Source organism: Aquila chrysaetos, chromosome 1 (assembly GCF_900496995.4).
Source record: "Aquila chrysaetos chrysaetos chromosome 1, bAquChr1.4, whole genome shotgun sequence".
Taxonomy (NCBI): domain Eukaryota; kingdom Metazoa; phylum Chordata; class Aves; order Accipitriformes; family Accipitridae; genus Aquila; species Aquila chrysaetos.
Genome location: NC_044004.1, coordinates 9,970,451 through 9,995,425, shown reverse-complemented (window position 1 = coordinate 9,995,425; position 24,975 = coordinate 9,970,451). Strand labels below are relative to the sequence as shown.

Genomic DNA, 24,975 nt, shown 5'->3' with positions numbered 1-24,975 from the left:
CCCCGGGTTTCGGCCCGCTCCCGTTTCTCCCGCCCCGCAGCCCCCGGGTGCCTTCTCTCCTTTTCAGCCCTCTTCGGGGTTCCCCGACCAGCCTTGCCCCCGGGGCCGACTCCCGCGCTGGCGGCGGGGGAAAGCGCTGCCCTCCCCCGCGGCGGGGTTCCCCCCTCCGCAGAGGCGGAGCGCGGCCCGGCCCGGCCCGCGGCGTAGAAAAGCGGCGGGGAAGGAGAGAGGGAGGGAAGGAAGGGCGGGCGGGCCCTGCGAGCCCTTAAAGGAGAGCGGCCGTCCTCCTCCCCCGACGGGGAAGGCGGAAGAGCGAAGCAGGAGCAGCAGCAACAACAACAACAACTGCCCCCGGCCCTGCCTGGCTCCTCTGCGGGTTTATATGCACCTGGCCGGATTACTGCTCGCCCTGGAGAAGAAAGAGAAGGGGCAGCAGCGTGACCGCGGCTCACCTTCCCCGGCCATGTGCTCGGTAAGCGAGGGTAGCAGTACAGACCCCTTGGTGGCCCGCTTCAAACAGGTGGAGGAGACGCTGGAGAAGCTGCACCGGGAAAACAGGAGCCTGAAGAATAAAGTGCCTCGGTACAACGCGCTCTGCACCTTGTACCACGAGTCCGCTCAGCAACTGAAGCACCTCCAGCTGCAGCTGGCTGCCAAGGAGGCGACGATCCGGGAGCTGCGGAGCAGCCTGGCCCGGCGGCAGCAGCAGCAGCCGCAGCCGGCGGCGGGCGGCGAGGCGGGGGCGGCGGGCGCGGAGCCGGCCCGCTCGCTGGTGGAGAGCCTGCTGGAGCAGCTGGGCCAGGCCAGGGAGCAGCTCAGGGACAGCGAGCGACTCTCGGCGCGACGAGTGGAAGCTCTGAGCCAGGTAAAACCGCGAATGCCCTCGAAGGAGCGCTGGCAGGCAGCGCCTCGCCTCCCCGGGCGAAAGGGTGCGCGTATAGCCGAGGAGCGGCAGCAGCGGGCACCGCGGGAGCTGCGTTTCCGCACTCCTCTCCAGCAAAAACGAGCGATTTCGGTTCAGTGAGCCCAGCAGGGGCTGTCTTGAATGGAGGATGCAGACGGTTTGCATCCAGACGGCTCACTCGCGTTTACGGAGACAGATGGGGGTGCGCAGGCACCAGCCCCGACAACTTGGTTTCAGTGACTTGCCCGCTGTCACGGCAAGTGGGTGGTGGCAGAGCCTGGACCAGAGAGCAAATGTCTCGACCCCCGCAATGCAATGCCGGTGCGTTTGACAGGACTGGCTCTGTCGCTCTGCGCCCAGAGTTGGACTGTGCCCAAAGCAATTCAGCCATCTGTATCCAACAGTAGTTCCCACTGCATTAAGTTCAAGGAGGTAAACCATAAAATCCTAAAGCAGAAACGGAGCGTGGCATTATGAATCTTCATGCAACTATTTTCACAAGGAGAAGGAAAAATAGTAAAAACCCCTAAATTTGGAAGTTCCATATTACTTACTGAAGACCCTCCTCTTTATCAGATGCAACAGTTTTGTTCTGTAAGATAAACAACTGATGCCACTGCTTTTTCTGTTGAAGTGGGTTTTTTTAAAGTGCACTTAAAGATGGATTTTCCTGTTGACATTAAGGCAGCACGTTAATACTTGGAGAAGTAACTGGCAAGTCTGGATTGTGAGGAGATAGATTAGGGAAATCAGTATCTTTCATGACAGGGAAAAAAAGTCTCTAAACTGCATCCCCTCCCATCCGCCACAAGTGCTATTTTTGTTACTGTCATTAAGACTTTCCCACGTTCAGTCTGAAATACTTAAAGAATTTTAAAGCATTTCTTTCTATATGAAGCCGCATAAAGGAATTTCCAAACCCAGAAGCAGTACTTAAAATTGAAACAAGTATTTTTGTCATAAGTAATCTCTTGACCTAATGCTTATACAAAACATTTTCCATTTATGACACTCACCTAAAACACATTTAAAGAAGTTCAAGTTTGGAAATCTGTAATAAGAGATGATCTTACTGACACTTTGCAGACAGATGACAAACCTGTGGTATCTGAATATATTTTGAAGTCTGATGCTGAATGTCTTTAATCTATAGCAAAAGGGAAATTTAGCACGATGCTGAAGAATTTAAACGTCAGTAATAAGAACAAGTACTGTTTCTGTAAGTTAGATACTAATTTTATTCTTTTTAGATATAAATATTTTATGCCCAAATCAGAAACACTGAAATCATTGTCACTAAAAATAACACCACCAAAAAAAAGACATTTTGTGAAGTCAGAGGCCTACGTGCTGGCAAAGAAGAGTGTTCCCTGTGATTTACAGCTCCATTAGCCCTCCCGAAGAACTGGAAGGGTAGAGTCAAGCTTGTACCTGTGTCATGGTCTATGCTGGCATCCAGGGCGTCATTGATTCTGCAGGAGCCGTGCTGCAGAGGCTTCTGTTATCAGCATCCGCTACTTCTTGAGGATATTGAGCACAAGCTGTTTTTGACAAAGTCAGGACTGGTGTACTTCAGATGCATGGTACTACAAAGTGGTTTACCCCAGTCAGCAAGCAAACTTCTTCCTACTCCAAACACCTGCAGAGACATTAACTTAATGCCATGCTGATGATCCCACAGAGCTTCCAATTCAACAAGAATGCGTGGCAAAAAGATACACAGTTGTCTCCTAAGAGTATGTCCGACCTGCTCACATAGCTTGGAGAGTCAGCTATGGCCAAAATAGAGTCATTGCTGCCACGTGGATTTAATTCTCTGCTTGTCCTTGTCACTCATCCTTTCCTAGGTGGGAAAGTTGCTGTGTGTGCTCCTGCTGGTTTGTCCTTATGACAGTGCCAGGCAATGAATACGCTTCACTGGTTTTTGATAAGATGACTTTCCAGTTCTCCCCCCCCCCGGGAAATCTTTACTATCTGGTAGTTTAGAATGCAGGACCAGCAAGCATTTCTCAGTCTCCATAGTTATTCCTTTAATTCGTTTCTTGTAAGTTCCATCTTTAGTTTGTTGCTGCTGTCTACCTTTTCATAAAATCTTCCTGAATTTTGGCTGGTGTTTCTTTGTTCTACTGACTACGAAGTGCTTGTATAGCTCTATGAGCAGTTCTTGATTTTGACTGATCGATCTGTCGGTTCCAAGGTCAAGTGATTATATAGAAATAAAAAGTAAAATAAATCCAATTCAAGTACTTTGCAGTGAGTATAGGAACAAATGGCATTACTGCACTATGGAATTCAGTCTTAGACATATTTTGGCTTTTGAGTTCACTTTGCTTTTAAATAACTTCCCCTCCCCCTTATGTTTAGGAAGTACAGAAGTTGAATCAGCAACTAGAGGAGAAAAATGGAGAGATACAGCAGATGATAAATCAGCCTCCATATGAAAAGGAGAGAGAAATCTTACGACTTCAGAAGAGCTTGGCAGAGAGAGAGAAGGCTCAGGCCACCAGCGATGTTTTGTGCCGTTCACTCACTGATGAAACTCATCAACTTCAACGCAAATTAGCGTCCACAGCAGAAATGTGTCAACATCTGGCAAAATGTCTAGAAGAGAAGCAAAGAAAAGAGAAGGGGAATTCAGATGACCAGATACCTACCGAAAGATCTAATCAGGTATTCTTACTGCTTCTTTACTGTTTCTTTAAAGTCTTATTAGCTTCTGAGGTGTTAATTACAATGTGATAGTTGTAACTGGGGAGTGGTGAGAAACATCCCTTTAAATAATTTTGTGTAGGGTGAAAAGACTACCATGGCAAGCTCTAAATAATTCCAAGTACCAAAAATTTAGGATGGAAGCAGTTGTCAGTCACTTGCATTTTGGCCATCTCACTTATGTCATCATCAGAGGCTTTTTTTGGAGAGGAGAGGATCTTGAGAGGTCCCTTCTAACCTCAGCAATTTCATGATTACCATTCTTCCCTGCATATACAGGAGACCGTACCTTCTTTATACCGCAGCAGACTTCTGTGCATCACTAGATGGTGCTGCGCTTTTGAAGGTGGTATCTCCTGATTACTTGTTTAAGCAAGTAAATCAGAAAACAAACTAGAGGTATTTTAAAGTAGTGTTTATATGAAGAACTCTACAACACGTGGTCTTCTCAGATCAGGATTTGGCTTTGCACATGCAGTACAGACCTATGGAAAGTTGGTTAGGGAAGAATGAGTCAAGGTGTCTTACCTTTTTTTTTTTGCTCTGGGGTTCTCCCCTGGCCTCCCAGTGCCAGGCAATGTTTCTGTCCAGCAGGGATGTTTAGAAAAATTGTTTCGTGATAGGAGGGTGGCAGAAATGCTACTGAGGGGCACAAAGAAACACCTGGATTTTGGCGTACTTTGCTAACAGCTGTGTGGCTTTGCTGCATCACCTTAGCTGAAGCTTTTCAGCGTAGGGTAGAGGTAGATCATGTTATTCTGTTTTTCCAGAAGTCATGATCGTTCAGAGTTGTTAGGTAATTCATGATAATACCATAAGGAAATAACACTAGAGGTGCCACCCCCAATAACAGATCAGAGCATTGAGTAGGATGCTACAGCCAGTTCTCACAAAAAAAGAATAATTGTGTCTCATGTTCTTACTGCTATGTAGTGGTAATGCTGTGTTTCACATGACCACTCACCTATGCTTTTATGATAAACTATACATCGCTCACTTCGACTTTGTAAAACATCCCAGGAGTATTTCCAAAGAAAACTTATTCACATCAAAGTTACCCGTAAGAAATAGAGGTTGACCAGATATAAGAAAAAAATGACTTTTTAAGGGACTTGAGGCATTTAGTATTAATATATTTTACGTGTAATTGATAGACAGGAAACTTGATTGACTTTGATATATGTAATAAGTAGCTAACCTTGTACGGTGGGGACTTCCCTGTTGAAGAAGAGAAATTTCAGATGCAATTACTAGCTGATTCTAGGGAATTTTGTACAAAAGAGTTCTATATTACTCACATACACTGGGGGTTTTTTAAGCAGATGTCACAACTGTAAAAAAGGGGTATCATTTTAGTCAATTATTTAGCAAGCAGGGTTTTTTCCCCCCTCAGTAATTTCTTCCTAGTACTGGCCAAAATTGACAGTAATAACAAAGCAAGATGAAGGCATATCTGTGTCTTTGTCATGCATTCCCCCACTCCAAACAAGTAGTTTCCAAGGAGTTCGTGTAAACTGTTAAGCTCTGTTGTCATCAATGTAGACCCTCATGCACGTAAAATGTGTGGTATTTTTTCTTGTTACCTTCAGTAGGCTCAGAATTTGGTAAGACAGGTATGTTTTTATGACACCACACACCTATTTAAAAGCAATAGCAAGGTCGTAAAAGCCTGAGTATGTTTTTGCTCTGCTTATTAATAACAAAAACTGTAGGCTATACTATTAGCATTTAGAAATATGCTATATAGAAATGATATATGTATTTAGCAAATAGTTTTAGAGGAATTAAAAAAAAAGATTACTTACAGTTTAACAGCATAGTTAAGTAGCATTTGGGATTTTTATGTTAAAGTAACACTCCCTTTATCTGAAAATTACAGCTTTTAGACAATGAAACTTCACTTCAAGCTCTTATCTGCAACCTACAAGATGAAAACAGGATGTTAAAACAAAAAGTAGCTCACGTGAGTACTTTCATTCTGTACAAGATTAAGATTTGATTGAGTATTGCTGAATTACAGTAAATTTGGCATAGGTAAGACCTGGTTAATCTAATTAAACGACAGTTTAATGTGAGTCCAAAATTTTTCTTAGTCCTTTCAACATGGCACATTGTCTTTGTTCCCTTAGCTAAGAACAACTATTACATAGTTTTTAATGTATTGGGGTTTTGTTATTAAAAATACACTGCAGAAGAAAATTTTTGTGTTCCTTCCATGCATCAGTATTGCACCCCAGGAGAACAGCACCAGGGCCATGGTGACTGCCAACCCCCCCATTCCATATTATTTAATACTGTCCCTATGAACTGGCGAATGGGGAAGGCTGCCCGTGAAGAGCCTGGCTTACAGCACGATAATCTTCTGCTCACCTGTAAAGCAGCTTAGCCACACTCAGTGGTTGAGTCAGCATATTATATTGTCTTTTAGAGAATTTTGGTCCTGCACATATAGACAGTCTGTGAAAGCTTGGAAGTTTGTGTCTTCATGACTCTCCTGGGTAATCTTTCAGGTGGAAGACTTAAATGCAAAATGGCAGAAATACGATGCAAGTAGGGATGAGTATGTGAAGCGACTCCACTTGCAGCTAAAAGAGATGAAGTCGCAACTGGAGCAGCAGCATGGCATAACTTCAGCACAAACGAATTCTGACCTGATGCACAAGGAGATATTCCGGTTAAACAAGCTACTGGAGGAAAAAATGAATGAATGCATAAAAACAAAGAGAGAATTAGAAGATGTGAAGAAGGCTAGTGAAGGAGATAATGAGCGCATACAAATGCTGGAGCAACAGGTCATTAAGTTTCTTTTTCCTAGAGGTGGGAATTCTTAGTTTCTCCCCAGATCACTGAAGTCCCAGGGGGAAAAATGAATTATTTCTTTTGACATTTGCCACTTGTCTTGCCACACTTGGCTATACAGATACTTAACAACACAGATTTAAAGGAAACTCACTACTTACTTAAAGAACTGCATGCAGTTCTGCTGGATTTAATACAAAATATGAAAGGTCTGAAAAAGAAATACAAATACCTTTAAAGTACAGATATGGTAGAGAAGATAATATTGAGATTCTCAGAATGACTATTTACAAAGGAATCACAGCCTCAACTTTTTAGTCTAACCTTCCAATGCTCTAATTTATAAAATATTAACATAATAATTATTTTTCAGGTCCTAGTTTATAAAGATGATTTCACATCTGAGAGATCAGACAGAGAACGAGCACAGAGTAAAATACAAGAGCTTCAGGCAGAAGTTGCGTGTCTGCAACACCAGCTAGCAAGAAGACAGGTAAGGAAGCAACATCCTACTTTTTCAATTAAACATGCCAACAGGATTCAGGACTAAAATATACTTTTAAATAGATTTAAAAAAAAAATCTTAGTACTTCTAAAACCATTTCAGCTCAGGGCAGCTATCAAAACTGACATTATTTCATAGTCAGTTCTAGTGGAGATGTTTCCCAATACACGTAATACCCCTTTCCAGTCTGTTTCCCTTCTATTTTGGATCAACATACTAAGGGTGAATTCTTAGAAGGAAGAGAAGGATGGCCATGACGCTTGTAACAGTGGCATCTTTAAAGTAGCATACTGGCTATATTCTGTGTTTTCTACAAGCCTTCTATTACAACTATATTAATAAAACTGCAAAAACTGATGCATATTTTATTTACAAATCTACTGGTAAAAACATGAGCAGTGTTTCAGATAAAGGTGATGAAATAGTCTGTTAAAGAATATCTTTTTACTTCATCTTTTTCAAGAGCTCTTCTTTCTCTTTCTAGGACTCAAGAGACACAAGTAGTCATTTCAGAGTTCACATTGGTAACCAAAATCATATGTACGTACAGACGAATGTTGAACATCTACGAGGCAATAGCCCAGGCCAAACAGGCTTGAGACGAACATCTTCACAGTCTGAACAAGCTTCTCCTCCTGCGAACAATGGAAACTCAGGATCTGAGGGCAGGGCGCAGGGTGAACTTAGATGCCCTCATTGTATGAGGTTTTTCAGTGATGAACTCGGTGATGAATTCCTCAAGCATGTTGCTGAATGTTGTCAGTGACCACGTGACGTGAAGCGTGTAAGTCGATCACTACTTTATAGACAGTAAAACTCTTAGGAATTAGGAGGATGAACAATATCTACCTCTTACTTGATTTCACCTTCTCTTGGACTGTATGAAAGACTTCAAGATAAAGCAAAGTGTTTTTATGAAGAACTATTTTTAACAACTGTGAGGAAGGCAAGAATAATGCAAATTCTACTACAAACTAAACTGAAACTTACAGTAGTAGTTAGCATCAGAGTGCAGCTTGACTTGTATTTGAGTCTAATTCTTCACAGCAGTCTGAAGTCTTGTGAAAAAAATTACTGAACTTGAAATTTTCCTCCTCTTTCAAAAACGTAGACTGAAGAACGGGGGAGGAGCATTTTGGCAGAAGATAGATAGGAAAAAATCTTATTGTGCTTTATCTGGATTAAAAGCGAAAGTATCTTCTTCTCAGTCTACTGAGGCTGAACTTTCAGACATCTCATCCGAAAATCCTTGTGTTCCACTGAAATCAGGAGAAGTGAAGAAAATGTAAAAGGGCTGGTTATTGACTAAAACTAGCCTGTCTTCTTGCACAGAAACAATGTACAGGGATATTTATTTTTTCTGTGCGATAAGTAACTATTTTACACATTTGTAAATGTGTATTTGTGTAATTATTGACTGTATTCCTATTTTACCTAAGGATTATTTTTATAATAAAAGTGATTGTGCAGTTGTTTTACTACATTAGTAAAGTGGTCAAAAATCTCTCTTTCAGTTTAAGTATTTAAATGTGAAATAGTCCCAGTAACTATACTAAGGGCTAACTAAATGTCATAGTTTCAGATTAAGAGTTATTTCATTACTTCAGTGATAACCAGTGTCTCAGACTATTTTCACATATGTTGAAAAATCACTCCTCATTTACGTGAGGAAGAATGACCTTTCAGATGCATGAGAGCACATTAACGCCCTACCCTGCCACAGATCTGTGATGATGCCAGTGCTAGCTTAAACGTTGTCTTACCCTACCTACGCTGGCAATAACTTCAACAAATCACAGGGGGCTGTTTTGAGAAGTATCAGAAGTTACAGTGTACAAATGTAGCAGAGCCACGGGTTTTTTCAGCCTTGGCTCCAAGTGTTTCTCACCATGTCAGAGCTGGAGTTAAGGAGGGGATACAAAATAAAGGCCTACTGCAACCAGGACCTTCCATAATTAAAAAAATTTACCTTGTGTCACAACACTCCTGTCTTCTGCTTTGCTTCCTTCCCAGTACTACACTTTAGGAAGATTGTGGATATTTTCCTTGATGTTTCCTGTTCAGGATCCTGTTGCAGCCCCAAAGACAGATGATGGTTTATGCCAATGTTGTCTTAGCTGGGATATTGCTAAAAAAGATGCATGGGCCATTGCATGCAGTGTGCAGGTGCAATTGTTCTTATTAATCTAATCTTTAACTGATTGCGAACCTGTGATTGATTACCAGCTGCTTGTTCCCAACACAACATGCACAAACATGCAGAGATTTTTATTTTTTTCTTCTTTTTTTAGTGACCATTTTATACATTGCCTTTTAAGGTCTTAGAGATCAGATGCAGCCCACAGAACATAGGCTGAGAAACGTATGATTAAACTTCCTGTGGCATAAGCTAATCTTACTGTTTCTGACTGTTCTCATTAGACAAACCTTGTTTACAGCTTCAGTGTACATCAATACTATATCACCAGCGATTGATACAGCAGAATACGGACTTTTTTTTTTAGTGATTCACATTACAAGACAGTTACAAACACAACAATAAAGTGAGTTAGATCTTGGCAGTGTGTGTTTTTTTTATTACATTGAGATAATCACTGCTTTAATATACATCAGAAGCTCACGTCTGCTATAGGTTTCCCCTCTTGTTAATCCCTGTGGGTACAGTGGGACAGACTGACCTACAACTATTAGAAATAGATGCAAGAATTAGATACGAGAATCTGCACTACCCAGAAATTAGTAGTACCTATTCTTGTGGGTTAGTGCCCAGTCAAAGCAGAGATTAGTATGAATCCTGGGAAAGGAGGGCACTTCAGTGCTGGGAAACTGGATATACCTACAACGAGGACCACACTGGACTGACAGGCACAAGCAGGTGAAGTTACAGATCACGCACAGATCACAGCTACCACCTAAAGCTGTGCAATAAATGATGACTGGAATTTGAATACCCATGGCAAAAATCTAGGACAGATCTGCTGTTTTTCAGTATAAAAACACCTCACTTCAGAGCTATTTTACTTTACCATTTCCTACTGAGTTTTATTTTTCTAGCTGGTAAAAAGCCTTACCTATTTCTTTCTTGTTTTGGCTTAACCAAGAAATCAGTTACACACACTATGAAGAACTACCAGTGTCTTACATGCAAATGTTTGTCTCAGATTATAGGGCATAAACTATTCCTCCTAAGAGAACTTGTCTATTACCCAGTGCTTTGACTTTTCCAAAGTGACTGGTAGATGTCCTGAAGAAACACTATAAGGTCTTTACTTGCCCTCTCCTCACCAGTCAAAGCATACACATCAAGGCATCCCAAGCAATTACCACCACCACCACCTACATTCACAGTTCAGGTTCCTCAACTTGTAGACCAGAATGCATAAAACCTGTCAGCTCCACTGCCCCAACACTGAAGTGAAAGCAGCCATGAGCTCCCAGGATTTTTTTGAACCCTTTACGCATTAAGGAGAGCTCCTTCTGGCCTCACACTGGTGTTCTCTGCCACTTGGATGGCCGTCCAAGTTGTGCATGTCTTGTTTGGTTAAACGGTAAAAGTAACCCAGTTCCTTTCCCAAAAGAAAGCAATAAAGGCATGAGTAAGAAAGTAACTGCATAAAATGAAAGGAACTTCAATAGCATAAACTTTATGAACTTTCGTTATCCATTTGTACTACACTTGTTCACTGAAACACGCATCGTCTGTAAAACTGCAGAAACAAGTCCTCACACAAGAGACTCTTTAAAATGATACAGAAAAACTATGTGACCATATGGGACTTGGTTCCTTATTTGCTGTGTTGGTAATAAAAGGCATCCAAGATAACTGAACCCTGTTATCAGGCAAAGTTAATGCCCATTTCGGCTTCTGTAAACCTCCCACTGCTGGTGAGCAATGCCCGTACTGGAGAGGCATGCCAATGCTAGAATACAGAGGTACCTCTGTAAGTCCAGGGAGGCTGGGCGGAGACAGGATAACTGTCTCTTCTGGGTCTTGCAGGAATGTGTCTTAGCATGTTAAGAGCTGCCAAGATGTATTTGACCTATTACCTTCATGATGAGTCCATCCATTCTCCTAAAATTTCTCCCCCATTAAATTACCTTCCCTCAGTTTTGCTCTCCAAAGCAGCCTGAGTTCAGACCCAGGACGAGCTCAGAGCTCCTGAGCAGCTGTCTCACCAACAATGAGGTTTTCAGACCATATATCCTCCAAGTACTGGCAAGCTGGTTCTCATTAGTCCTGGACCTAATTATAATGTATTTTGCTTGGGATTTTAAAGTAAATGCTGTTTACTAATAACTATGCTGGTTGCCATGCAGAAGTAGGCCCTTGGCACACAATCACGACAGCAACTGTGGGCTAGACTAACTCACTGAATCTCAGAAAGTACAACTGGGAGAAGCCTCAGAAGTTGGTCCCCTCCCCAAAAGCCCTATGGGAGAGAAGATCAACAATAATGCTGTCTTCTGTAGCATGGGCAGTATAGACCCTAAAAAGTCTCTTCTCGAATCTTCTGCAACTTTTAAGGCAATGCCTGCTTCCCCCTCCAATGATTTAGGACATCAGATCTTTTAAAACAAGCCTTAAATGATGCCTCAAGATTAAGTGCTCACTAATAATAAAACCGACTACAAGAATAAAATTTTTTCAAGAAGATACCTATGCTCTATGGTATTTTTTTTTAAACTTCCATTTCCTGTGGCTTCGCTGCATGTGTATATATAGAAAGCAAGGGAAATTCCAAACAAGATGCCACACCATTATACTCAGAACGGCAGTGCTTCTCATTCTAAAAAAAGGGAAGTCTCAAATGCTTTTTCTACAAAATCTATGTGAATTCAAAGTATGCTGCAGTAATATTTCCTAGTACCATGCTCCAGTAGCTACTAGCTGGGGGGGTTCAGCTAAAAACCTAAAGCATAAGAAATACTTACAAGGCACTAGGTTAACCCAGCAGGACCTCCCTCAGCAGAGGGATGGGGTTATCAGGTTAAGCACTCCTGCCTTCTCACCCGATGCTGCAACCCAGCACCCTCACCGAAGTGTTCCCTGCCATGGGCCGTCCTAGCCGGAGGGTCAGAGCTCCAACAAGGTTGGGTGGGGGTTTACAAGGTGCTGCAGCAACTGCTGAAACAGGGCCTCTTGAAAGGCACCAACTATCCCAAGCAGCACAGCCTCCACTCCTGCTGCTGCTCAGTGCATTCTTCCCCTTTCTCTTTAGCACGTCCACTTTTTCCTCCTTTTTTACATTTACTGCTAAGAAGCTGTTGGTGCAGGAACTCCTCACAATATGCACTGGATGTATGGCATCCGTAGTGGCCCACAGCCTCCCTCAGGAACTTGAGACATTTCCATAGCACAGAGTTCCACTGCGAACAGCACTGAACTAGACGGTGGGTTACGAGACAGCTTATTTCTAGAAGGCACAACCCGCCCCCCCCCCAAAACACATGAAGTGGGTACTTGGCTTAACCACGCTTGTTCCCCTGACCGTCCTTCCCCAGGCCGGTCCTCCAGCACGTCTTCTGGAGACCTGGTTGATGGATGGACCGAGCACCCGCGAGCTGTGCAGCTCTGGCTGCTCGTGCTGACGCCCACCTCCTCGGTGTCACACGAACTCACCTTGCCTGAGGCTTTCGCACTCTAATTTCTCAAGGAGTGGGAGGGAGGAAAGAGCAGTGGGACCCAGCTGTGCAGCACTTGCAGATCCACCTCCATCCCCTCCCTATCACCACTGCGCCCTTCTCTCCCCGCCGCCCCCACCCTGCACTCACCCAATCTCTTTGTCAAATCTGTCTTCATACAAAAAGCATGCGTGTGTTTGTTGGGTTTTTTTTTAAATCGCCAATAGACAGACACCTTCTTGGTTACACACAAATATCACAGGCGGTTTTTACAAGAGGGGCACACGTGTTACCACCAGGCAAGCCTGGCGTCTGCCCCGCCAGCTCTTCGGCCAGCACTAGCACACCTCACGCCTTGCTGAGCTGCTGGGCTCCTGCTGCAGCCGGGCTTCCTCCAGCCACGTCCCAAACCTCCCCTGCACAGCCCAAACCGGCGTGGCTGAACGGGACAGCGGGTTTCGCAGCTCGGCGTCCTGCTCCACAGCAGTCCGGACTTGGGCGATGCCCGGCGTTACCTTCTCCGCCGAGACAGGAGCCCACGCCAAGGCAATGGTGCCTTGCTGGCACGGAGGGGCAAGGTGCCAACCTGCGGTCTCCCTCCAGCTGTGCCCCCCGCAGCCCTCCCTGGGCTGGGCCAGCTGCGGTTCGTGCGAGCCGGCCACCTGCGCCTGCCACCTGGGCCCCGGGGCCGGGAGGAGAGCCCCAGGCAGACGTACCAGCTCTGGGAGCAGCCCCACTGTGACTAGTCCCGCTCAAAGCCCTGGAGTTTTTCCTGCCCGGTGCGAAGCAGGTCTCAGACCACGCTACAGGGCAGGGTCTCCATCTCTCTCGGGACACACGGTGGGGGAAGTGACAGGAGCTCAGATCTGCTTGGACTAAGCGATCCCAGCTCATACGAGGGCGAAAAGGAGTAAGGAAACGAGCTCAGTCACCCACAGAGGAATCAGCCCTCGTTCTGACCATCACCACCACATCTCAAGGAAGCTCAGGCATCCGAAGAGGCATGCAAAGGTTCACAGACATTCGAGGAAGAACATAACCTACCAAGAGAAAGGGGGGCTTGGTGGGTTGTGAAGTGACTCATGCACACCACAGCTCAGCACAGTCTAAAAGAGCATCCTACTCCTCCTTCCCACTGTCTGAACTCGCCCTCAGTGATGCAGATCTAATTTAGTGGTTCTCAGCCCCTCTTCTGACCTCTGCACTGAGTATCTGCTCCACGTTCTGCAAGGCCTGTTCTTACCTCCCCAGGTGGAAGGACAGAGCTCTCCCGTGAGCCACCCCTAAGGACAGCTGGCAGACCAGAACCAGACATCTCCGGAGAGAAAGAGATCTTCCTTTGATCCTAGCTGCTGTGATAAGGGGCCTCTCCACCCTCCACGAAAACCAGTCCTAATTTGATCCCTAAACTTCAGTAGTGGTTGATCCTTAACACCAGGAACATCTATTACCCATGAGACACACCTCCTGGGTGCATTTCTGGAACTGCTCCTTGAGCATTGACTGCTCTGCGCTGCCAGAGCCACCAAGCAAGCCCCATCAGAGACCTGGTGTAGGGTCCCTAGAAAACAAGAGCTAGAGCAGCTCCCATCCTTAATGGCCTCCGAGACTTGTTAGAGCACTTTGCAAAAGCCCACCTCTGCCCCTCACATGTCACAACAGGACAGTCAAAGCAAAGACCCAGAGGAGCAAGAGCGGCACAGAGATGAGCGCGGCAGAAGTCCACCAGCAGCTGCATCTTCCAGACCCCTCCTTACTCACAACGTGGCATGACCCCTAAAACACGCCATATTCTCCAGGCAGTTAAGTGATGCACTGAAACAGTAGCTGTTCCACAGACGCGTGGTGGGCACAAGAAAGGACGTGTTTTTAAGGGGGGCATCTTTCCCCATGTTGGGGTGCCTCCGTGCAGGCCCACCTGGGCACAGCGGTGGGGAAGGTCTCCTTCCCAGCGACAGCTCTCCAGCAACACACGTCCTCTGCTGTGAGGCCGGCAAACCTTCACCTGGGAGGCACAAGTTGCACCTGTAGTTAAAGATCAAACAGATGCCAACTGTGAATGTACATGAGCTGAGTCTTAGGGTGAGGACATGTCCCCTGTCACACCAGCGACGAAGCAGAGATGTGCAGGAAGTCTGTCTGTCTGTGCTTCACTTCTGCACAACGCAGAGGAGGGGCATCACATCAAATGCAACCGCCTGGACAGAGTCTAAATGTTGTTAAAACTTACATCTATCAATGGCAGGACTGGGAAAATATAAAAGTCTTTTCATTTACTGCAATTACGAAATTCATTAAAAAGGGCCACGGTGATCTACTCTAATGCTCTTAAAATAACAGCCTCCCAGTTACCAGCATTCATTTGTCCGGGATGCTCTTCGCTGGGTGAGCATATTGAGAGGGGAAGAGATGAGTCCAGAGCGCGTGAAAATCCTACAGAACAGTGGCTACAGCCTGCAAGAAGAGCAAGCGAAATCCAGACTAACCTCATCACTACAGAGCTGCGTCCCGAGAGCAGCTTTTAAACAGGAAGCTGAAGCTCACACTACCAGTAATTGCAAGGTCAGACCTACAATTAGCCATGAAAAGCAACCCTCTGAAGAGAAGTTGAAGGGATATAGATGAAGGTAACATGGCATCGCCAGGGAGCGATCGAGGAATGCAGTGGTTTGCAGGGAATTTGAAACTTGGGTATAGCAGGCAATAGGCATGCGTGTGCAAGTACACACACTTCTCGTGCTAAAAAAAAGGGATTTTAGCCTTTATTAGAGGGTGAATGATGCAAAAGATGCTCTGCCTCTGAGCTTGCACCTCTTGTTTTTTTATAAAGCAGAATTTTGACAGCTCCCCCATGACTCTAAAATAGCTTTAAAACCACAAGTTACCTCTTTTAATAGGACAGAGGAGGTCAGGCTCTCTCTCTCTCTCCTGAGCAGTCCACTTACTGATCACCAGAGCCCACTTGTGCCCTATTCCAATGACACTCAAACACAGTAACAGTTCTTGGGGCAGGACCCAGAGCCCATGACACTGGCCACCCCATTTGAGTGCCTCTAATCACCAAGACACACAGCTTGGCCCCAAAAGCACTATATGATTGCCCTTCTTGCTCCTTCAAGTACCTCTTGTATTATAAAGAAGGCACTTCATCTCCGGAGGTAACATCACTTTCCCACCTGCGAGGTTTTACACCTTTTCAGGGCAAGTCTTCCTGCCAGAAAGATATTCCAGAATATACAGGACACAGGTTGTGCCCAGTGGTGTGCTGGGACCAAGGGGAGATCCCTGACAGCCCCAACGATTTGTGCTACATGCAAACCAGGAATTCATCTCCCAGCAGAGGGAACAGCTCTGCAGCACTTGCCACTGAGCAGAGAGAGTCTGGAAAGGGGAGTAAGGTGGAATTTGTTTGAAAGAGACACAGAGGCAAAGCAGTGGACTAGACCAGGGTGTTTTAGAGACAGTTATGTGCACTAAACTGATCTTTTTAGATTAATCTCTGTGGCCGAGACTAGGAGCCAGTGTGGGGTGCAGGCAGGCTTTCCCCTCCCACACAAGATCCATCCTTTGATAAGCAGATGCGGAATCCCCTAAACGCTCTGCATGGTGACAGCTCCTGGGGAGGCACAATGTGCAGTGGAAAATATTGATGAGCACAACCACCTCATCACCGTCACCCAAAGAATGGGCGACAACTTATTTTGTGAACTGTTTTGAGGCTTTGTTTTGTTGCACCTACACACACTGGTCGCGTGGCACTGCATCCCCTCCTACAAAATGTCAAAGTCTTCGACTCCCAAGAATAACCATTTGGGGGGGGAAAAAAATAGTATGTGCTGACCAGTTTAACTCCCGTGCAGTGGGGATTGCACTGGTCTTGCCTTTCTCCTCAACTCAGGGTTTGCGCTCTAAGTGTCCTTCTGGTGGCATCTCCTTTGACAGGCAGTGGGCAAATACAAATTTCCATCTCTGTGGTTTCCAGGTGACTCTCTCAGGGAAAGTTTACTGGAGCTTTATCCTTCCTGAAATGGCAGCAAAGCCAAATGAGCACTTCCTCTTAGCACAGCTGAGGAACTTCAAATGTGCAGTGTTGCAAAACAGCATGAGGACACTCTCCCTCCTGCTTCTGCTGTACTCTCTTGCATGCGTTAATATCAGTTGTTACACACACTGGGCAGTAACAAGGTTGGGAAATACTGCCTGGAAAGGCAGGCGAGCGCTACCTTTTACTCTTCCCCGCAGCCAGCTCGTGCCTTTGCCTTCCCAGCAGCTGTAAACAACCCAGATCCTGCAGTCACCAAAATTTTTACCTGGACCTCTTTTAGAGTCTGGGCAACTGAATGATTTTGAGCCAAGCCCCAGAAGGATGCCTGCACTATACATACTTGCAAGTATCACTGGTTTGCTGCAATAGAGCAAAAACAAACAGTGAGAACAGATAATAACTTGTAACAGATTTTCACAAAATTCATCTCTTAGGTTGCTTCCTTAACCAGAGGGGCACATAATGTCCCCAGCACCTACAGAAAAGGACCCTAATGTCTATAAGCAAGAAGCTGGGCTTGCATACCCCTTCAGTGATTCTCCTGAATCTTTGAACAGTTTGTCTACAAGCCCGTGTTAATATTAAGCCTTATAACAATACTAAAGTGGCTAATGTTGGAATGGACTTTAAAAGTCAAGTTCCAGTACCCTCTGTGCAGCTTTCAACTCGAGGAAGACTTCGGGAAGGGCTGTGACTCATTTAAGCACTGTGCTTCGTGGCACCGTGCACAACACAGGGGCATCCCTGCAGTTCTAGAGATGGTGCTAACACAAGCCAGAATAAGCTTTGTGCCAACAGTGCAACTGTTTTGACATCGTTTCAATGAGACAACCCTGTGATTTCATGGAGAAAGCCCTGGGCTGGGTACGCTAAAAGTCTCAGCCTTGGGTCACCTGTACAGCCACTCTGTATGGTCACAGGCTACAGACTCCATTAGGGCTCTTCTTTCCAAAGTTTTCCACATTATTTAAATGTTTTTCCTCCCTGTGGCTGACAAAAAATAAGCAAGCAGGCAGGCCTGGTTCTGTACCAGAGTTCTCAGCCAGTTTTTGCAAGGACCAGCAAGCTGCATCCACTTGCACCTTTAGGCAGCCACCGATTCAACATGCCTGGGTTGAAGAGGCTAACTCTGAGGCCTGACGCACTGTAGTTTAAGGCTGTGCCCACATTTGGGGGTTATGTACTTAAATAATTACAACGATCATGCAACTTTTTAAGTGGATTAAACCCCTCCCCCCCAAACCCAACACCTTTGAAAGCTATATTGACTAAAAATTCCAGCTATAGAACAAAGAGCAAGTCTCCAGTACACCCAACCCCATCCCATTACTTGATGTCCATGAACAGGCTGTAGTTCAAAACCTGCCTCCCTAAATGTATCAACACATCATTAACACCTATTTCCAAACAGGAAAGGTTTGTCTAGTGAAACTTCAGCCACATTTAGGGAGCACTTGTAGTAGCAACACAACCTGCAACAGCCATTCAGGTCTTCAGTGCGGCAAACCAGTACAACCTGTAGCTACACAGTTGTTTATACTGGTGCAATTACTCCAACTAGTGATGCAATTGCTCATGAGTCAAGATGAGTCTGATCTACACAAGAGGCTGACAGCTGAGGCTGGTAAACTCAGACCCCAGTGTAAGCAGTGCAGGATCCTTCACATTTGGAAAGCCAGAATCTCTTTGAAGCAACAGCTATGGACTTCAGGTTCAGAAAATGTCAACTTGTGTTTGTGTGTCTGGAGTTTGGGATTTTCACTCCAGCTCTTTGCAAGTGAGAGATCAAATATGAAAGAGGATAAAATAAACACATAAAAGCCTACTGATTTGGAAGCCAAGACTGACCATGAAGGAGGGGATTTTTAGGAAATAAACAGTAGAATAGCTTTCAAGCATGCATTAAATCAATAATGGAAAATTCTGTATGCGTGCGAGAGTACTGATAGGAATTAAACTTCACAGAAAAGGACACGGGCATGGAGCCAGTACCTAAAGGAAACACAGAGAGAAACTTACTGGAACTTCTGGATGAAGACAGCAGGTCTAGGCATGAATTATTTGTCTAAATCAAATTTATGACTGTCACAATCAATGGCAACTTTGCAAAAATCACTGAATAGTTGAGCTTGGGAACAGGAAGGTCTGAAGATCGTCTAGTTCAACCCCTCCCTGCTCAAAGCAGGGTCAGTTACAGCAGTCTGCCTGGGGCTGTGCCCAGTCAGGTTTTGACCACCTCCAAGGATGAAGAGTCCACAACCTCTCTATGCAAGCTGCTCCTGGGTTCAACCACCCTCACAGTAGAAAAGGTTTTGATTACATTTAAATGGAATTTCATTTATTTCAACTTGTGCCCATTGGCTCTTGTCCTGTCACTAGGCGCCCCTGAGAAAGTCTGGACCAGTCTTCTGTGCCGCCCCCACATCAGATATTTATACACATTGGGAAGACCCACCCCTGAGCCTTCTCTTCTCCAGGTTGGGCAGTCCCAGCTCTCACCTCTCCTTGTTTGATGGATGCTCCAAGGCCTGAATCATCCTTGTGGCCCTTTGCTGGACTCTCTCCAGTATGTTCATGTCTCTCTCATACTGGGGAGCCCAGAACTGGACTCACCGCTCCAGATGTGTCTCACCAGTGCTGAGCAGAAGGTAAGGATCACCTTCCTTGACTGACTAGCAACACCCTGCCTAACAGCAGCCGCCTTTAGTACAAGGGGCACACTGATGGCTCATGTTCAACTTGCCTACCAGGACCCCCAGCTTAACTTCAGCTTGAGCTATTTGACACCAGTCAAGCAAAAAAACCCCAAACCAAACAAAAAACCAAAACAATTACTGATTTTGATGAATTATTCTTGTTAAAAAATAGACCTATTTCTCCCTTTCTCCTGTCCCCCCTGCCCCCGATCCTGAGAGGGATTTTATATATTTATTTATTAACCGTCACGTTCAAAATATTCAGGATCTGCAGATAAATAAATACCCTATGGAGATACAGAGGAGACACATAAAACCTCAGCTAAAACACTAAACAAAGAAGTGACACACTTATCTCAGGAACCAGTGCTGAATATTCAGAAAAACGGTGTATTTGGCATGGCTTCTAAAACAAACAATTCTTGAAGTGTTTACAAGACAGACAACACTGTCCGTTGTTGGCAGAGATGGAGGGTGAAGAGGAAGGAAAAAAAATTTCCACTTTTTTTTTGGCAGACTCTAGAAATTCCTCAATTCAAATGCACAGCCTTGTTTTGAAAACTCATCTAACAGACGGGTAGAAAGCAAAAGAGCCTTGAAAACCTGGGAGGTCTAATGCAGGTACATACCTCTTCTATAACTAGGCTCCCTAAATCACAGCAAGTTAAAAGCCTGACAGTATGGTTTCACTATACATACGTTAGACCCTCTCAGAGTTATCCCTTCTTTCCTGACTTCACAGTTCATGATATTTGTATTTTTTTGCAATTTGTGAAGGTTTTACAGTAAGCCTGGGGTACAGCAACTGTTTCCATTCTTTTGTTATGTCTGATTTCCTCACAGCTCAATTGGATGAGATTTCTAAATTGCTCTCTTTGTAGCTGCTCTCCCATTTTGCGAAGATGATGAATCACACCAGACCATAGGCAAACTAGTGGGCGATAACATAAAAATCCCTCATGCTTATTATCAGTGCTTGTAGTATTCCCTCCTCTGTATTACAATGCTGATGTGGTGCGGCTCCATTGCTCACAAAGGTGAGGAAAACAGCAGCGTTGACTAAAACCAAGCCGTCATTTTGGAAACTCTCCTGTGAGTTTGCGAGTGCATCATGAATATGACCTGCAACCTCTGTGCTTTCCTAGGCTGCAGGAAGGCGGCCCCGAGATGTTGATCTGCATCTACTGAAGAACTAGAGCAAGACCAAGCACAAAACACTTCTGTTGTTTTGTAAGTCAGGATCTGAATTGCTGGTACCTACACAGTGACAAAAAAGAGGGCATTACTCACTACTGATGTTACTGAATTTCTGATCTTAGTACAACAGTGCATCTACATATAATTACACTGAACTTCAGGACATCCTTCTGAATCTCACTTGTGTGCATACCACATTTAGGACCCTGATATTTAACTGAAGGAGGAAGACAAAGGAAGGAGTTGGACTCTGACTGAGAGAAAAGGACTGAAATCTGATAAAAGAGGTGCACGGTTCCTGCTGTCTTGACAAAAATGAGCTGTAAGAGAGTGGTTAACACAAAGACAAGTGGTAACAAGGGAGCATGAACTTAAACTAAGGATTTGTTGGATACATTAGGTTTTTCAAAGTGACTGTGCTGATGCTAATCATCACAAAGTTTAGAATAAAAAACATTGGTTGAATTTTTTGAATTCCCACAGATACTCAATCTTGTTTGGGAAGTCATGGATGAAACTCCAGAAGCTTGGAAACGACAAACGTCTTTAAAATGAAAACAAACTACCTTCAACCCTCCCTCAAAGGAACAAGCAGATGATTTTTAAGTGCCTACCTGACAACAAGGAGGTGATTTATTCTTGAGAAATCCATGTTGGCTGCTACTCATGGTCAAACTGATTGTTTCCTCCTTTTTCAGGATGACAGCTCTTGTGGACAGAAGAAAAACAGCAGATATCGTGAGAGATACTGAGAGTTTCAATACCATTTTCACACGACATTTCAATAAGCAAACTCCGAAAAACATTATCTCAAAGGGTGCAAAAATCAGCCTGGGAGAATTTATCAGCAAGGCTCCTCAAAGATGGGTCCTGGACCTAACAATCAGATACTTTCATTACTGCTTGGGGGATGGGACAGAGATGTGTTAAATACACATGCAGATCCCAAATGAAAAGAAAGTGCCAGTGCATTGGTGAAAGGAATCGGAATGAACAGCTTTGGCAAATTGGGTAGGTGGTTTGGAAAATGCTGGCAATTCACCAAGGACAAATGCAAAGTTATGTAGTTTGAGGGCAATGAATTGCACAAATACATGATGAAGAATCACTAACAGGGCAACTCCTCAAGAAGGTTCAGAGGCTGAATTGAGTCACAGGCTGCTGTGAATAAGCTAGGCACCAAAGTGCAGAGGATAAACAGAAGAGCTGTCAGGTGGATGTGAAGAAATCCCTCTGCTCCACATGGCATTGATAAAGCACAGCTGAAGTGCTGCACTGTGCTTTCAAAACTGTACATCAAGAAAAACATGGAAAAAGAAAAAATGGACAAAAGACCACAGGACTTTAACAAAAATATGACAACAGAGCAGAATATTGAGGGAAGTCCAGCTACATCCTTGCAGAAGGCAAAGAAACCACACAGCCTGCCTTCCAGTCTTTCCAGTACAGCAAATTTCATTAGATTCCCTGATTAGAAAACTCTGCGTAGCGTCCACTTGGTCCCTACAAAAAGTTTACTCCCTTTTTCCACCACTGTGCTATGCAATTCCCTCCTACAAGGAGCCTTCGCAGCCTGCAGAGCCTGCTGCAGCTCTCTGCCAGCTAGCAGCCCTACCCTGCTCTGTGGGAGCACCCCCAGGCCCAGCACAGGCACTCCCAGGGATGGAGCAATCCCTCCTTCCCTCCACAGCACTTAACTTGACCCTGGGGACCACACGAACTAGCAGGCGCCTTCTGCCATCCTACCCTGTTCGGACACGACGTGCGTCATGCAGTACTTCTGCAACAAACTGAAGAGAAACGACGCTGTGCGCCACCTCCCATGGCTGCTCACTACATTGCCTGCAAAAAATCTCCAACGTCCGTGTATGCATATAGCAGAACAGTGTGTATTTGATTAAATTAGGCACATGTGTGCATCTACATCTGGTGGTAGGGCAGGAACCTTTCCCGCCACAGGGCAGTGCTCTAAGTGACAGGTTGTTCAGGGATGTCTCTCCCATTCTGTTCTGATGAAGTTTTTCCACTACACACGCAAATGCTGACGGGGGCTCAGACAGACTGTCTGGAAGGAGACCTGAACCTGACTCTCCTGACCTGCAGACAGGCCCACTCTTCACCTTGGCCTTCTGGTTCATAGAGGCTCTTTCTTTCTGCATCTCCTCTGGAAGAGTCAACAGTTCAGCCGAGGTTAAGTTACAATAAAAGTTTTGGTTCTGCTAAATTAGCTTTCTCCAAGAACAAAAACAGCTTTTCAAAACCTCCAAGTATCTCTAGGCCTGGTATTTTCAATTCTTTCAAACATTTCACCCTGTTTCCATTGATGCCTCAAATACTACAATTTGGAAATGATGGTTCCATGTTCTGGAAAGTGCATGGTCTGGGAGCTGCATCATTTGCATGCTTCCTCCAACCCAAGGACACCAAATACAGACAAAAATTTTGCACCCCCATTGCACTAGTCAGGACTAGAGAAATTATAAAAGAGAAGAGATTTTGTTCTTCCAGCTCCCAAAAACCTTCAGCTACGCAGATCTAAGCTGTGATTTCATGAAGCTGCATGTTTGCAAGAAGCTGAATCCCCTTTGCCAGCTCTTCAGTTCCTCTTCACGCCCACCTCTTCCCTTCTCCACCCTTCCAGGCTTAACCTTTCGTTCCTTTTTTCTTGGCTCTTGCACAAGCCTTTCCACTAACCACCACCACCTGAGAGATAACTGACATACGGACCTACTGGATACAGAGGGTCAGACCGCGCGATTGCGTCCATCTATCAGTTTATACCTTCCTGTTCCTTGACACAGCGGTAATGGAGTCACCTTAATATATTTAATCTGGGCTGGGCTTTAATCAGCACCAGTGACTCATGCAAAACAATTGGAGACTGGGGGGGGCAGGGAGGGGGAAGTACACTCCCTGTGCCATCCCCCTATCTGTAACAAAAAAAAAATCCCTAATCCCAGTGAAAAAAGTTCCTGGATTTTTAATGCCTTGATCCAATTTCTTGGGCTCCTATTTCTAGATCTCAGCCTCACAGCTGTGGGGCAGTTCTGCTCTTAATAACAGAGACCTGTAGTGGTTAAAGCTCCTGGAGGTGCCTTAAAACACAGCTGAGACTGGAGTGACTTAACACCCACGTGTGACTCCAAGAAGCCTCCACTGCCAGGGACTGCTCAGTACCTGCGATGGATGGGGAAGGTGCGGAGCAGGAGGCTGCTGCAGCCTCCAGCAGAGCAGCGATGGGGTTTCACTGCCCACGGTGGGCAGCATGCAGTGGGATGCAGGCAGGCCAGCTTCAGAGCTCCCCAGTAACCCCAACTTGTCCAGTTTGATGTTGCTAAAGGAGTGCCCAGCATTGCTAAAAAAAAAAAAAAAAAAACAAACAAAAAAACCAAACAGCATAGAAAGGCACTAGATTTATGGACAAGATGATGATGAGCAGAAGGGCTGACGTGGATGAAAGGCTGAGAAAGCCTTTCTGTGGCTTTGGCAGCGCTGGTGAGAACTGCAGGTCTGTCTGGCTTCACCCCCTTCTTCCCTGCAACGTACCCCCGCTCAGGTGGAGCAGAAGAGATGGGGTGCTGTGTACATGCTGCTACAGCCACCTCCCAGCTAAAGGGAGGTCTTTCTGGCCACAGCCGGGTGCTCTGGCTTCGTAAGCAGAGGTACCATGTACCCGAAACAGAGACACATCTGCTGCAGGGTTGTGTCTTCTGCTAGAAAGGAGAACACTCGAGAGGGCTGAGAAAAGTAAACAAAAGGGGCTGAGGATCAAAATAAAAGGCAGGAAAACAAAGCGGATTTTGTCCGATAACGATGAGAGGAACGCCAGGCAAAATCATCCAGTGAAACAGAAGAAAACGCGAAGCATACTTAACACTGGCTTTGCATTGCAGAGTAAGACTGGCATTTCAGAACTCACTAAGATTCTTTAAAAAATTCATTAAAAGCTTCAACAATAGTACTGCAGTAATTTTCTCACAATATTACCTCCCAGAGCTTTCCGGCACACCTACATTTCTTAGCATACATTTGGACCTTCCAGTACATTTGAACATATATACAAGAGACCTGAAGCTTCAAGTTTTTGTAGGATCAACGACGTATCAGCACATATCATTGACATTTAAAGTTTCTTTATGCTTCTACTTTCCCACAAAACCAAAAGTAGTTCAAACCAGTAAAGCCAATGACAAAATTCCTCAGTTGCTGCAAAAACCACAGCACTTTCCATCCCTCAAGTCTGAGTTTGGGAAGGCTTTTGAAATCAAATTCCTTGGATGCAGCACAGATCAGACTGTCAGGATCAGCTTCCTGTTTTCTTCTCAGCTCCTCTTCTTATAATCAAAAGAAGAAAGTGATTTGCTTTTGTAATCCTGGGAATTACTGGTATCCTGAAGCACGACTTGGGTGTTTTCCTTCAGAATCAGAAAAGGAACCAAAACAGTTTTAGGAAAGATTTTCCTTTCCATTTCTCAGAGCTGTGTCATTTGGGAGGGGA

At 44.9% G+C, this 24,975-nt stretch overlaps 2 protein-coding genes across 6 annotated transcripts; one reads left to right on the top strand and one right to left on the bottom strand.

Annotated features, from left to right (window-relative positions):
• Positions 1–118: 118 nt before the first annotated feature.
• On the top strand, positions 119–9,475 carry TNIP2 (TNFAIP3 interacting protein 2). 3 transcript variants are annotated; one of them, XM_030019132.2, is made up of 6 exons: positions 119–865; positions 3,269–3,574; positions 5,493–5,576; positions 6,124–6,405; positions 6,786–6,905; positions 7,402–9,475. In XM_030019132.2, exons 1-6 carry the CDS (start codon positions 383–385, stop codon positions 7,681–7,683), a joined length of 1,557 nt encoding a protein of 518 aa, XP_029874992.1. In that variant the 5' UTR covers positions 119–382; the 3' UTR covers positions 7,684–9,475. The 3 variants fall into 3 exon arrangements, with proteins under 3 accessions (XP_029874992.1, XP_029875001.1, XP_040984922.1); XM_030019141.2 differs by having other exon boundaries at positions 131–472; XM_041128988.1 differs by lacking the exon at positions 119–865 and adding an exon at positions 2,863–2,948.
• On the bottom strand, positions 3,425–24,658 carry LOC115343324. Of its 3 annotated transcripts, XR_003924075.2 has the most exons (5): positions 15,662–16,201; positions 14,458–14,564; positions 5,984–6,264; positions 5,419–5,534; positions 3,425–3,505 (listed from the first exon to the last, which is right to left on the bottom strand). XR_003924075.2 is itself a non-coding variant. In XM_041129015.1 (3 exons), the coding sequence occupies exons 1-3, from the start codon at positions 22,634–22,636 to the stop codon at positions 20,340–20,342; spliced, it is 705 nt and encodes a 234-aa protein (XP_040984949.1). In that variant the 5' UTR covers positions 22,637–24,658; the 3' UTR covers positions 19,083–20,339. The 3 variants fall into 3 exon arrangements, 1 of the variants encoding a protein (XP_040984949.1); XR_005934090.1 differs by lacking the exons at positions 14,458–14,564; positions 15,662–16,201 and adding an exon at positions 7,908–8,032; XM_041129015.1 differs by lacking the exons at positions 3,425–3,505; positions 5,419–5,534; positions 5,984–6,264; positions 14,458–14,564; positions 15,662–16,201 and adding exons at positions 19,083–20,537; positions 21,092–21,185; positions 22,224–24,658.
• Positions 24,659–24,975: the final 317 nt, after the last annotated feature.

Coding starts and splice junctions, on each gene's coding strand:
- LOC115343324 (XM_041129015.1), bottom strand. CDS start 22,636: ATGCAGAAAGAAAGAGCCTCTATGAACCAGAAGGCCAAGGTGAAGAGT. Junction 21,186..22,223: donor GCACGTCGTGTCCGAACAGG/GTAGGATGGCAG, acceptor TCTGTCCACAAG/AGCTGTCATCCTGAAAAAGG. Junction 20,538..21,091: donor AATCACCTCCTTGTTGTCAG/GTAGGCACTTAA, acceptor GTCACTGTGTAG/GTACCAGCAATTCAGATCCT.
- TNIP2 (XM_030019132.2), top strand. CDS start 383: ATGCACCTGGCCGGATTACTGCTCGCCCTGGAGAAGAAAGAGAAGGGG. Junction 5,577..6,123: donor TAAAACAAAAAGTAGCTCAC/GTGAGTACTTTC, acceptor GTAATCTTTCAG/GTGGAAGACTTAAATGCAAA. Junction 6,406..6,785: donor TACAAATGCTGGAGCAACAG/GTCATTAAGTTT, acceptor ATTATTTTTCAG/GTCCTAGTTTATAAAGATGA.